The following is a 14,556-nucleotide window of genomic DNA, read 5'->3' as shown; positions in this document are numbered from 1 at the left end:
GCTGATGAGGGTGATGATTCAGAGAGCGGAGGACGCGCGGGGGGGGTGAGGTGGGCGTGGAGTGGGGGGGGGGGGGATTAATAATTCAAGACGTGAAGAGCAGGCAAAGTATATGAAAAAGCAGAGAGGCAGAAGTGGCTCGGGAAAAGCCGAGATATGTGTGGTGACGCGTGCTGGAGGGTAGTGGGGGGGGGGTGAGGGTGGCGCGGGAACAGTGCGTGACAGGAGTGCTGGAGTCGATCTGACAGAGAGAGCCCGGACCTTTCCAAGGCCCTCAATAATTAATGGGGCTGCCGCAGCGCGCCATCTTTTCAAAGTGGCGAGCAGGAACGCCCGGCCGCCACATGTCACATCACTGGGGGGGGGTGGATTGGGCGATGGGAAGTTATACGCTGTGGATGATCTGGGGTGTCATCACCTGCCTGGTGCTACAGAAGGATGGATTTATCTTGTGGTAGGCACTATCAAAACTTCATCCTGTCAAAACGGGGACCACCAAAACCGGATACTCAATCCTCGCCAGCATTTCGATGTTCCAGTGCTCTGCAATGTTCGCCTTGTGCGATGAAACATAATTTACAAACAGTCAAAAGGGGCTTGAAACCCACCAGGATTCCAGAACTTTACCCCTAAATTGTCCAAATTTATTTCACTTCATAGTTTGGGCTTCCTTTTATCAGCCATCCTCGCTTCCAGAAATCCCTACACGAGGGCTAAACCCAGTCTTTTTGCACCAGGCCCATACCGGTATGCAAGGCCAAGTCACGTTACCAAAATCACAAAATCAGCACCCTAACTCACGATGCCTGCACTTTACCCACGGGCAAGGGCCAGCTGTCCTCCCCCCTCCCGGCTCCTGGCCACCTGTGAATATGTATGTATGACAGGAATGAATCTGCTTGCGCTCCCACTGCTACTGCCCGCAGCCAGTGGGTTTTTAATTTCCCCCTCGGCTCTCCCGCTCTGCTGGAGAAAAGGGATTTTTTGCGAACCCGGTGGAGGGGCGTTATCAACGCTCCGCAGCCATGCTGCAGGCGGTCCCACCAGCTCTCCCCGGGAAGGCAGAGTAGCAATCAAGCTCGCTTTTCGGGGGTGAGCCTTTCCTATGAAAAAAGAAAACCTCTCCAATTATGCTCACTCCTATCGCCCGTTCCAGAGAGGACCTCGGATCTGGAGTGGTTTCGCTGGTTGTGCCCGAGCCGTCTCGTGTGCTGAGAGAAACCAAGGCTGCATACACCATTGACATTCTTTGACACTTTTACTCTCCCATGCCCCACCGACACACTGAAATCTCACATTGCCATTCCTCTGCAACACATTCAGGACTCAATACTATACAATGGGCATGCCCACTGTACACAGCATTGTACACAATGCCAGCACAATCATGTCTTCAGTGTATATCAGTCTGACCTGCAATGATGTGTCAGTCCTTCACTGTACACTTCACCTTCATAGGTGACGCCTACATGTTTCATAGCCAGCAGAGGTAACCAAGCCTACCATGACAACAAAGGATTTTATTCAGAGCTCCTAAATTTATCTCCTTCCTCTGCTTGTAGCGATCCGGGGAATACAACGTGTAACACAGCAAAATGGTACATTTTGCCTGCGGCACGAGCATTTTGTGGTATAAAGCGCTTTTGAAACCATTAGCGAAAACTGATTATCTCCTGGCTCTGAAATTAATTAAAACCGGGCTCTGGCACCAACATGTTTGAACAGATCTGGTGCCTTCCAAATATGAATGCACACAGGGGCGTGGCGCCAGTGGCGTTGTGCAACGAGAATGCTAAAGGCGAGCTAACACAACATTTTGTAGCTGATTTTAAGTGTGCATTCTCTACACTTATTTGTGAAAATATGTCCTCACAGAAACCAGAGGATCTGGTTTTGAGAGATGCCTAAGACAAGATCAAAAGTCTTTACTCAATTCAAGCAGCCTCACTGCAGGTGTACAGAGAACATGTCCAATGCTGCACTTCATGGCAGGGTTTACAGTAGTGCATATTCAATGTCATAGAAGACATCGACATTACATGACCTTCTGTTGGCTGAACATGACTGCCATCTTTTCTTCACCCAAGACTACTACTTTTTGTCAAATCTTACAGCAAAAGACTGTGCCTCCAGTGCATCTGCTGAGTTGCAACAAAACCAGATATCTCTCTCAAAGCAAACTATTCGGAAAATGTTGCTCAACAACAGTATGTATGATTTTGTTTTATATGGTTCCAGCATCTGAAACATGTTTAAACTTGCCAGGACTGAAATACCTCTGAACATGGTTTTGTTTTTTTGTGAGATTTACATTAACAACAGGTATACCTCAGGACCAAGTGAGATTAGCCTGGGTGCAGTTTCCTATAAGAAGTGAACTATAGGAGCTGTTTTATTTTGTGGAATTGGGATGTTTCACACACTTTCCAAAAAATAACACAGATAAATCTAACACAAATAAAATATGGTTTAGATACCAAATACAGGAATTAATTGCCATTAACTGCGATTTTTCTCTTATTCCAGAGTTGTATTGTAGTGCAAATCACCTAAGAATGAAAAAACACTCCTTAGCTAGCTGGCTGCATTCAGTGGAGTTGTCCCTACTTATTTTCGGCTGACAGGTATGTAGACAGAACTGACCTTCAAATACACATCACAGTTTAATGCTATGCATGGACATAGCTAATTATATTAATATTAAATCCCTGACTGCCTCAAATAAGATTTCAACTAATTTACAGTATAACAATCCTATTATTGTGGTACAACACTCAGACATTAATTACATGTGATGCCAACATAGCTGGCTAACTAGACCTCTGTTAATGAACTAGATAACCAACTGACCAGAATTTGTGTATGGAGGCAAAATTATGAAATTACGAATTCTTTTGTTTTAGTGGTGCACCAAAACCATATTTACAGGTTTTTACAAAACACCAATCTACCATGTAAGAGTTTGCCAAATAACTTGTTAATGAGTTCAAAAGTTAAAAAAAAAATCATTATTTTCAGTAACAAAACTGTCTCACTATGCTTTGGCTATCAAAAGGTTCAATATCAATATTAAGAGTTATTGATGCTAGAGCACAACTGCTGTGGTCTCTTGTATTGTTCTCACTTGAATCCCTTCTTAAAACTCCACTGGCTTCCCTGCAATTTTTATTTTGTTTGATTATTTTCTACATGCTGGCACCTTGCACTAGCTATTTAGCTATCTCTGTAAATTTAAAACCAGCCAGCTAACACTGTCAAACGCTTAAAAAATAGTAAGCTTGCTAAGTACAGTAGCCAGTGAGCAATCACTTGACTGTCAGGACAGTCAAGAATGTGAAGTAAGCAAAGGTCAAAACAATAAAATGTACTTATTTAAAAAGATGTCTAGAGAAAACATTCATGACTTCCCCGGCTAGCCTGTTAGCTCTGCCCTGTCCTCCTAAATTAAAATTCCAATTTGTGTATGAGGAATGACAACAAAAACAGACCTACTGTATGTGTTCAGTAAAATTACTATTTATTGCTACAACATGCTACGCTGCTTCTGACAGAAGTTTACTGAGAAATTCATGACTTTCACATTTCATCAATTCATCTTAAGGTCATTTCATCCAATGATCACAGGCCACTGAAATTACTGTGAATCATTAGATCCCAAGTGCACACTGAATGTACCGAGTATACACGCATCTGATATCGTAGTTTTTTTTTTCCATTTTTTTACTGTCATTTCAACATTAGTCATGAGAGTGAGAATGCAGGAGACTATCAACACCCGCGGATTTGCGATTAGCAATGTGGGATATTGGTGACCGCCAGCACACTGCTTCTGGGCCACAGAGGACTGTGCCAACCCACCCTCCCTTTCATTCATTAATATATGACATATGTTTGCAGCATGTTCATTTTTATTGCATTATTATATTATTTTTATGCTGAAAATACTGTTGTTTTTAAAGCCAGGAACAAATCCCCCTTTATACATAAAATAAGGTTTTATTACCGGTACAGTACAGTACTCACTGATTTCATTCCCACAGATCTCTACAGCACATCACCTGCAATAGGCAAGGTCTCCTCTAATTCGTTTGCCACTGCTTTTCATGGGCAACAATCAAACTGGCTGTCAGGTTGTGTGATAGGGTTCTAGACTCTTATTTTGAAGGGAATCTGTGGAGTGACATCATAGTCCTGTAGGCATCGGCTCGTACATTTCGTACAAGGACTTCACAATCAGGGCTGAATGTCAAAAGTTCTGAAATGGTTTCTGTTTGACACAGAAAATTATCTAAGAACAGAATAAATAATATTAAGCAAACTGGCCATTAAGAAACCTCAACCCTCAGACAGGGAAAACATCAGAAGTTTGATATTGATAAAAGTCCATTCATTTAAGTGGAAAAATGACATAATGCAGCTTCCAGACCCTTTTTTCCAAAACAAAATATTTTTCACGATATGACTTTTCAGGACAACAATGCTATCTCACTGCACCTTATGACATTTTGGCTGAATCACAAAAGATATTACAAACTAAACCACCGCTGGCTATGTAGCTGAGGTACTTTAAGATTTTATCATAGCATTATATACCAAATATTCACCTGAATTACACATCTAAACCACAGACGACCCTTTTGAAATACAGCAGGTTATGACAACATAATTCTACCTTGGTAAACTTTGATAAAGCAAACAATGGTAAACCGCAAAAAAGGCTGGTTTTGCTATACTTAGCATCAGAGTGTAAGCCAGCCCTTGCAATATGTAATCCTGACTTTAAAGCTACAGTGTGCGTTTGCAGTTCTTGCCACACAACAGTTCCTAAGCATAACAGTAATCCCAGTAATGCTCTTACCACTGTGGAATTACTTCAGAAAGGAACCGCTTTATGGCTAATAAACTTCAGTAACCATTGCTGAACATCAGTGAACAAATAACTTGATCCGCTTTACATCTGTAAGTTTCCTATACTGTCCAAAAAAGCGAAGTTTTGCCAATCACAGTTTTGCAAATGTAGCTGAAACCTCAGCAAGGCGAAGCAGCATTGTGCCATGAACAGATGTCCATATAATTCTTCCATTTTGCAGAGTAAGCTTTGCCTCTGTGAGCAATCCAATGCTAGTGGAAGGCCCAGATTCAGGAGCTGCGGCGTCTTATCACAGAGTTATCATTTCCAACTGAAGGCATACATTGTTCCCCGGCGACCAGAAAACACAGAAAAATATCTGGGTTGAACATATAAAGTTTTTATAAGTCGGTCTTGTGAAAGCTGTATTTGCTTGTTGCTTGTTCCTTTGTATGTCCACAGTCCCATTCCTTGGGGTTCAGCTGCAAATACCCACTGTCTTCAGAAAATTCAAAATAAACTCAAACTAAGCTTCCATCAGCTATATGCGTAAAATAATCCTTGTTTCGTGAACTAGTTATCATTGTTTTCAGAGAATGGCGGCAGAAAACTCAATGAGAAATGAGCTGTAGGGACTACACTCAATGAAATGATTTCAAACCACAGCAATGCCAATAATGGCATACTGTACACTTACAAAGGACAGTACTGATGTAGCTGTGTTACATTTGTGTGATCTCAGACTTTCAGCATTATTAAATCACACAGTATATCAGGTCAACCATTTTTACATTTATTATAAAAAATATATATATTTATACAAAAAAAAATCAATTAATTAAAATAGATTAAAAAATAGATTTTAAAGAGTACCCTCCTGGTGGTGTTTCCACATTTTAGAAGAGTGATGTCATGTTATTTTCAGGTTACTTCTGAGATTATTGTCTTCCACAGTGGTGTTTTTGACTCCTCCAACTTACATTATTTGTGTGTGTGTACAATAACACACTTTAGGCTTCTGCTTTCAAAATGCCTACGTTTGGTTAAGTTGCAATTTAATGTGCACTTCAAATACTATGCCCTTCATCCAAACATTAAAGAAAATGCATTTGACTAGGAGCAAATATGTTTGAAATAATATTTCCTTTTGAGTGGGTAAGGGTTTATGAACAGATAACCATGCAGTGAATCAGCTGCATGTGAATCCAAATGAAAATGGCCCTGCTAAATGCATCGCATTCACATTTACATGCGCTCATTTTTATGTTGTCAGTGCCCACTTCAATATTCAAATAATAAAAAGCTCAGATTGAAATAAGGGCCCTGAACCTTTCAATCCAGTGCATTCCATATCGCAAAAACAAATTCCAATTCTTGCAGCTTGGTGAATACTGAGATGAAAAAGCAGGAGAAAATGTCAAATGAAATTAAAATATTTTTGATCATACTAAGTAAAAATTTCTTTGGTCATGCAATTGCAGTTCATCCATGATTAAGAAATATTTGTGTTCAGTAGCATTTAAACGCAACTATAGTTACACCCCCAGAGTGTTTAGAGTACATTGGGCTAACTCGCTACCATCAACATGGGCGATACACATGAATAAAGCCCGAGGTTAGTTTCTCTCTCTCCTTCTCTCTCTTTTCTGATGAAAACCACTAACCACAATTATTTATAATGCTGCATTTCTATTCAATTGGTTCAATGAGTGTTAAGACAGTTTGGATTAATGTGTCAACCAAATTACATTACAAGTAATGACATGCAATTTTCTTGCTGTGTTTGCAACCAGAGATACCTAGATGGTGCTGACGCTGTAGTCAGCAACCCTGCAGCAAATATGAGGGTGTGCGCAAGTTAGAGTGAGCCACATGCACTACATCACGCATGAGAAGTATGTGGGGGGTTAGTGCTGACGACCCTGTGGAGCAATGCTCAAAGTGTCAGTGACCACCGTTTAATGATCTGTGGACGCTAAGACGGCTGAGTCATCACTCTTAACTTCTCTCCCACGAAGTTGTCCCCGAACCCCTTCATTATCCTGAGGTCTGCAGCTCTGCTGATAGCCAAAATCACTTCCAAGTGGCAGGCAGAGGTCACCGTTGACGCATTTGGAACAGCTGGAGAGAGCGGGGTTAGCCAGGACCTTAGCTGGAGGCTGAGGACTTCACTTTCAGCTTATCATCCAAGGAAAGGGGTAATGTACTCTGTAATATTTAGGGGATAAAGTACACTTGTACTATTTAGGAGATAAAGTGCATCCGTGATATTTTCTTCTTTTTTCACTGAATACACAGGTTTCATGGGTTCTTCTAAAGCATGGCTTCTTCTGTCTTGGTTCTTGGCTGTTTAATGTCAGAGGCTTTCTTTACATCACTCTCTCTCCCAGGCCTTTGAAAACAGCTAAAATATTTTCTGCCGTCGGTTCAGCCAAGTAGTCCTCACTGCTTGGGAAGCAGAAATGTCAAAGTGAAGACACTGCAGTTCTTCCAATTGCAGACTTGAGCATCCCTGATTTTAAATCTCAGAGGGCCTACATTCAGGCAGATTAATTCCACATATGTGCTTCACATCTCAAGGCAATTTCGGTACTTCAAAGGATTTAATTCCCAGCCTACCACACCTTGAATTTATTGCATAGCGGAAGCTTGAAGGTAGGCAATTAAAGAATTAAAAATTCCACACAGATAGGCACTGTCACACGTCCTGTTCAGGTGACAGGCTTAACTGGAGCTCTCGAGATGGCTAAAATGGGAAGATGAAGGGGGAACGCTTGTGACGATCCAGTGAGAAACAGCATTTGCAAGCCTCTATTTTATGTCTCTGTGTGGAAAAAGTCTGCAAAGAGGGAGTGAACCTATGCTCCGGAACTGCGCTGTTATTGGCTGTGCCCACACCAGTGCGAAAGTCGAGTGAGTCATAGTCCGGTCGTGATCGATTCCGTCTCAGTCCTCAGATCAGGTGGTTGTCACGCAGAGAAGTCTCTCCCGGATGCCCTTTAGGATACGACAGGTCATGCCGCGCTGACATCAGACGAAGCGGCCTGGATTTAATTCCACTTAGTGGTCATAGCGTAGAACACACCACATCTGCATATCCTACACAAACCTACTCTCTGTCTCTCACCAGCACGGTCTTTTGAAGATTATGTTAAAGAACAATCAAGGGATCTGAGAAGCAACTGGATGCATTGGATAAAGAACTGCTGTTTTTTTTCAGCCTCTGCCATTGGTGTGGCACAGTGCGTTTTTCTGCATAACCGCATCACGACTCACCGTCATGGTGGCCAATGTAAAGGTCCTGTCGTAAATCACTACTCCCTCTGTGAAAATATGCTCCATAATGTTGCAGCTGAGCTATTATTTGTGATCCGACTTGCACAACTTTGTGTCATGCTTTAAGCGTTAGTGTTTGACACTGATTTGCTACAAAGACAACTTCTTCCTGCAGTTTTTTTCCCCCACTGGCTTTATGTGAATATTGTTTTTCACTAAAAAAAAAGAGGGACAAGCCTCACTGCATCACACCCTAGCGAGCCCACCGTTTCGGTCGAATCTTCCCCCCTCCTCCTGCTCAATTCATCATCTACCAATGCATTCGGCAGTTTGGCCTCAGTCGGACCTTTGCATTTTTATGGGCACAGCCTCAAACTGAGGGTAGACACTAATGGTATGCTGGCAGAGGTTGAAATATTATTCCTTTCCTCCGGGTGCTGGAAGGCCTACTGCAGTGTCAACCACCAACCAACGTAAACGTTTGTCTCTCACACCTTTGACAGAATTCTAGATACGTGGTAAAAAATGTTCACATTTTCATTTTGTGTCTATTGTGTCAAAATAGTGATGGCAATAAGAATAAGATTGTGTTGGGGGGGGGGGGGTGTCTATATCAGTCATGACGACAATGCTAGAAGTAATTTATCCATGATCATCCACACGACCACATGTTCCATGATGTATGTGCTGGTCGCCAGGCTGAATGTTTGCAACCTACTTGCACGTGCACTGTAAACACAAACTGCAAAACGTTACATTGCTCGATTATTTATTTATGTGAAAAGCATGCTCAGCCTGCAGCCTCGCGCAATATAACGCTTTGTTGGTGCAGTATTGAGGAAAAAAAAAAAACAACGACAGGTGGACTGGCCTATTTCACAACCCAAATCATTTTTTCAATTAGTCTTTAGGAACCATCCCCCTATGGAAAAAGCGCGGCCCGCCTACTGCAATAAAGACGTTCGACAAATTTATCTGTCCATTTATCAAAGCGACGTCCCAGATGGTACACCCCCCCCCCCTCCCCCCCCGCTCTTGCTGGAGCCAGCAGAACAGGGCAGATCGACCGAAAGGCAATTATAATAACGATATATTACGCAATTCCAGTTAAATGTAAAAACTGCAATAACTTAATTATAGAATGTGTCTCATTTTTTGACGCCTTTTGGCGTTTTTTAACTATAATGATAATAGAAATCCAGCAATGCAGGGATGCGATACGGGAGAGCAGATGAAATGTTTTTCATTCTTGGCGACACGCGTTATTTATCAGATGGCAGTGCCTACGCAGTCATTTGCAAATAGGCTACAGTGTGCACAAGATAATGGTACTCCACGTATCAGCAGAAAGATTAAGATTATTATGGTTATTCAGGGCATGAATGACGGGCGTATTATCATTTATTCAAACATCAACAGCACATAAATAAAAATATACCTGTACACACAGTATGCACACATAGAAATAATAAGATAAATCATAATGTTGAATTCAAATATACGATTTTCAGATCTTACCTCGGCGTTTCCCCAAATGTAGAACAGAGTCATTAAAACTGATAGCGCCGTATGGGCCATATTCGCTTTCTCCTTCTCGGTTTTTCCAAAATGTGTCTTTTATTTGTTTCAACCTAATTTGTGCCAAAAGTCTGGTATCTCGACAACAGCTACAGCAACGGTGCTAATCTGCGTCGGTGCCTGCCTCCGATATCACTTGTCCTACAAGCGATTGTACGTCTACTTGCTGTTCGCAGTCGCTCCTCTCTGCGCTCCAATCGCTGGTCGCGATATTATGTGGCCGCTTGTTACGCTGGAAAACCAAGCCCTTTTCTGGTCGCCTCAACCACAGGCGTACAATGGGGCTGTTTCACCCAAGAATATTGGACAGTGTTATGCACGACAGAGACAGACTGCGGTCAGACGAGGTGGAAGAGAGAGCCGCCTGCCGGAGATGCAGAGGAAAAAAGGATAACGGATTGGTTGCTGCTATACGTCGTCAGAACGGGGTGATGTCTCGAAAGGCCAACCTGTGTCTTTTGCATTTGAATGTAAATGAGTTAAATTGATGCCAGTCTTCTACATTGTTCATTCAAGTGCACATTTGAGAGAAAAAATAAATTGAGAGAAAAGTCAGGCCTCTTTCCTGTTGTCAGCCCGGAGGCGACAACAATGTTTAAGTAAGGAGGTATTAATAACTGGAGCAAGAACAAATCACTGTGATCACACTCGTCAACACGAACTACCCTTTGGCATCATTGCTTTGAAAACAGAAAACGGCGTAAACTCAAATTATAATATTCCGTACGTGCGTTCTAATCGCCACGAGATCTAAGTGGGGATCCATCGTAGAATAAAAAAAATGGTACAGTAATATAACCCATCGCTGTTAACAATCCGCGTTATTTGCTCTGTCACTCGCAAGTCATATTGACACGTACACTTTCTTCTTATTATTGTTTTAATTTACATTTTGTTTTTAATCTGTCTTGACATGTTTTGTAAAGTACTTCACATGGTTTTTTAAAGTACTCCGAGTGTCAGAAAAGGACTAGGCTACATAAATGAAATGGTCAATAATAAAGGCAGTTTTATTTAATGTTATTATTATTATTATTGTTATTATTATTATTATGAATAGTAGTAGTAGCAGTAGTAGTAGTTGTTGTTGCTGCAGTAGCCTAGTAATAGTAGCAATCTCAGAACTAAGATGAATGGACAATACAGGACACTAAAATAAGTTGTTGGGTTCATTCAATCACACTACTTTGTCACACAAATAACAGCCATAAAAGAACCATACCGTTCTGCTTTATATGTTTGCCTCAGCTCCAAAATTACTTTCTGCTTATTAATTATGTCCCCTTCTCCCTTGGAGTTTACCCGTGAAGTATCTCAACAAAAAGGAATTCATCCAACAATACCTGTTTTTTTTTTTTGCTCATAAAACATTTTCAACACTTGAATAATTAAGTTCTTGCAGTGTGTTTAAGTGTCCTATCTGACTTCATAACCACTGTAAAATAGTCTTAGTGATGCTGCACACACAGTATCATGAAATTCAGTGTGGGTCTTCAGAAGATATGAGCTGGATGGGCTATGTATGGGACAAACGTTCACATGGATGACTTTGTTGTCCTGGTAAGAAGTGATTAAAAGGCTGCATATGCAGGGAGTCATATTGACCGCACACAAGGAATGAGTCATCAATTGTGATGCTAATAATGCATCACATTATCCACTACAACAATACTCACACCTTCAAAATACTTTTTTATTTAGTCACTTAAAAGTCAAGAATATCTTCTACAACGATCCAATGTAACATCTTGAGGAATGTGTAAATATTAAAGAGTAACTGGGATTCGGATTTATGAAAAATGGCCAATGTTTTCTTATAGGCATAAAGTGGCGTGTCATGTTTGATATACAAATATCAAACACATGTTTTGATATACTAAAATATTTTTGCTAGGTAAAAGCACTACATCTGCAAACTCCTGTTTGCACCTAATGGCTACTATGTTGCGACAACGTTATCCACGGGACCAAATGGCAACGTTGCTGCGACGTCACAAGAACGTCGCCATTTAGTAATGTCACCAAATGAGCACTTATTGGCGACGTTGCTGCAATGTTGTGTGTTAGCTGGGATGGCACTTAGCAGACCTCTGTATGTTATGTAAGGACTCCTAGTATCAGTTGTAATCAATGGTATCATTTACGCTCATAGCCTAACCTTTTTGTTTGCACTTGTAAGTTTCTCTGGATAAAATAGTCTAATAATTGCCTAAATGTGTAAAAATTTCAGCATATACGTTTTAAATAAATATTTTAAAATGTATTAGGATTTTATTTTAAATATTAAAGGGGTGAAATATTATTCAAATCAAATATGCAGTAATAAATGCTATCTTAAATATTCTACGGTAATATTGACCCATATTTTTACAGAAAATAGCGATGTATGTTCTCCACAGAATCAGTGTTACATGTTGAGGGATATTTGACGTAATTTATTTGTAGATTCATTAATTTGCCCGTGAGCGTTTCATTAACAAATTATTAACAATTAACTAAGTTTCATTTAGCATAACATGAATACAGTAAAATAACACAATAATCGTGATTATGATCATTGCCATTATAATTATTACTGTTATATTGTTGTTTTATGTTTAGGCCTATAGATATAGGGGGGGGGGGGATACGCGTTATAAATGGCCATCTGTTCCCTACGTGCCAAGAGCCCTACCTCAACCCATCAGTGTATCGGTGACATGAACCAAACTGAGAGAAAAGTGAAAGCGACCACATTCAAATTTTGTGACTTTTTGTGAGGTCTGATTTATGTACAAATGAACAGAAAGCAGCACCGGATAGTTCTTAAATGCTGTTATCGAATACATGAAATATTTACATTTGTATGATGTCTTTGAAATTTCAGTAATCACAATTCGGAGGACAAATGCGCAGTTGCGTGGAAAGTCATCAAAGTCCGCCTAGAAGACAAACCTTTGGCAAGGAGACGCAGCAAACAAGGTATATAGAAGACCTGCAGGGAGACAAATCCTTTGGCGCCGTACCTGTCTTCGGTGTATATGAGATATAATATGCGAACACTTGAGGGCGCCCAACTGCTAAACATTTTCCTGGCTGTCCTCCATGGTGATGCAGACGAACATAGTCGGTGAAAAATCTTTTGTCAAACCCACTACCCAATCGTCCAAAAGCACAGTTGTAGCCATACTTTGCCCCCGAGTACAAGGAAAATATTTTTGTTAAGTATACTGCTATGAAAATTGCAATATTTATAGTTTAAAACAACCCTTTAATCATATGACAAATCTGCCTGGATATCACTAGTGCAGGAAAAAAACAAACAAACGACATTTCCATTTAAATAACTGGACACTTTAATAAGTTGACCCACAACCCACACTACTGGATATAGGCACCTAGCTGGAAATTCTGCTCAAATGACATCGCTTGAAGGTCTACTTTGGCACCATTGTAAAATGCAATATTATAATATCAAATGCAATATCATCGCACGCTGGTCCTGGCAAGATGGTCCTGAGTCACTACTGAGGTCACTGCTTCGTTGTTGAAATCCGACCTTATTGCGACGGGCTTGGACACAGCATTATAAGACCTTCTCAGCAATGGTATTTCCTTGGGGATTCTTGCCAGCAACATAAACAACCGGAACATTCCAGAATGCTCTCATATTTGGCAATCATATTGGCACATTTTTCATATTGCATCAGCGTTAAACTACTGCGCGACTATGATACACTATGTCATTCTATGTCAAACGGCATTAAATCAACAGAATTGTTTTACCAAATATGACCACATATATTGTCATATTTTGTCTATTCACAAGTCTTCGGTTTTACCAACAGTGAGGTGGTAGGGTTGGCCTCCGGTCGAGATCACCTCAAATCCGAAGGCACACGTATTTATAAACGATGGTTTTGTTTTAAGACTAACTTATCATAATGTGGTCAAAACAACCCCTCACGTAGGAATCTTGATCTGATTGGAAACAATGAGGTGTATCGTTCTTCAAAACGTACACTAAAATGATGGAATCGAACGCTCTGGAATCCAAAAATGATCGGGATAGTGATAAAAAGTGATATTATAATCAATCGCATGTGCACAAATTTGGAGAGTGTGTTTCACTTCCGCGTCCGAACCTTTTTTAAGGGCTAGTTAGTGAACGCTGCCGCTACCTTTCACGGTCCGACTTAGGTGTTTACGTCACAGCTGTCATGTGGGTGTGAGAAGGAAGGAGTTTCAGTCTAGTGTACTAAATTCTCAGTAAACGTTTTTTCAGTAGTACAACGCCAAACACGATATACCCAACCAACAGGATTTAGATGAGAGACGCAAGTCTTACGGGTGCAAGCCTGAACTGGATTTTTTTTTTTCTGTCTGAAACTGTGCACCTGTTACTCGCTTTCCGGATATACTTCTAGTGACTGGGTGGTTCAGTTAGATTTATTTATTTTTTTACTTTTACTTGGACGCTTTTGTCGCGATTTTTAGGAAGGAAGAAGTACCACATTTGGAAGTTTACAAAGTTTAGTACTGAAGCAAAGAAATGAGCTCCGTCGTGTTTGGTCAGGTAAGTGGTTGTTTTAATCTGTCTACGCGCGTTCATGAATAAAACCCGTATTTTTACTACAACACATGGGTATATCCACTGAATAAGGAAAAATAATATTCACGACCTCAAAGTGTATTAGACTCATTGGCCGCATCATGCAGTTGATCAAGATGAAGACAATACCTCGTCCAAGGAAAATATCAGTGTTTCTGAATATTTCCACAACTTGCTTTGTCTATTTTAACGTTTGTTGATGCTATTCAATATATGATATTTTAACGCAGATGTTAGACAAACGGCATTAGAATGTCAGCCG

At 40.6% G+C, this 14,556-nt stretch overlaps 2 protein-coding genes across 8 annotated transcripts in view; one reads left to right on the top strand and one right to left on the bottom strand.

The window, feature by feature from the left end:
- Positions 1-10,068, bottom strand: part of aplp1 (amyloid beta (A4) precursor-like protein 1) — a 34,768-nt gene extending 24,700 nt beyond the window's left edge. For 3 of the 7 annotated variants that reach the window (XM_036538031.1, XM_036538033.1, XM_036538035.1), the window contains exon 1: positions 9,644-10,066. In XM_036538031.1, coding sequence (XP_036393924.1) covers positions 9,644-9,703 — 60 coding nt within the window. In that variant the 5' untranslated portion in view covers positions 9,704-10,066. Of the gene's footprint in view, positions 1-9,643 lie in introns of all 7 variants that reach the window. The other 4 variants (XM_036538034.1, XM_036538038.1, XM_036538032.1 and 1 more) reach the window with 3 other exon arrangements.
- A 3,898-nt stretch (positions 10,069-13,966) lies between these two features.
- zmp:0000001114 (suppressor of tumorigenicity 14 protein homolog) overlaps positions 13,967-14,556 on the top strand; it is a 36,893-nt gene continuing 36,303 nt past the window's right edge. Inside the window, exon 1 of the mRNA XM_036538029.1 lies at positions 13,967-14,258. Within this exon, the coding sequence (XP_036393922.1) occupies positions 14,235-14,258 (24 nt within the window). The 5' untranslated portion in view covers positions 13,967-14,234. The remainder of the gene's footprint in view (positions 14,259-14,556) is intronic.

The sequence above is a fragment of the Megalops cyprinoides genome, chromosome 10 (assembly GCF_013368585.1).
Source record: "Megalops cyprinoides isolate fMegCyp1 chromosome 10, fMegCyp1.pri, whole genome shotgun sequence".
NCBI classification, from domain to species: domain Eukaryota; kingdom Metazoa; phylum Chordata; class Actinopteri; order Elopiformes; family Megalopidae; genus Megalops; species Megalops cyprinoides.
This window is presented reverse-complemented; position numbering and strand designations above follow the sequence as displayed.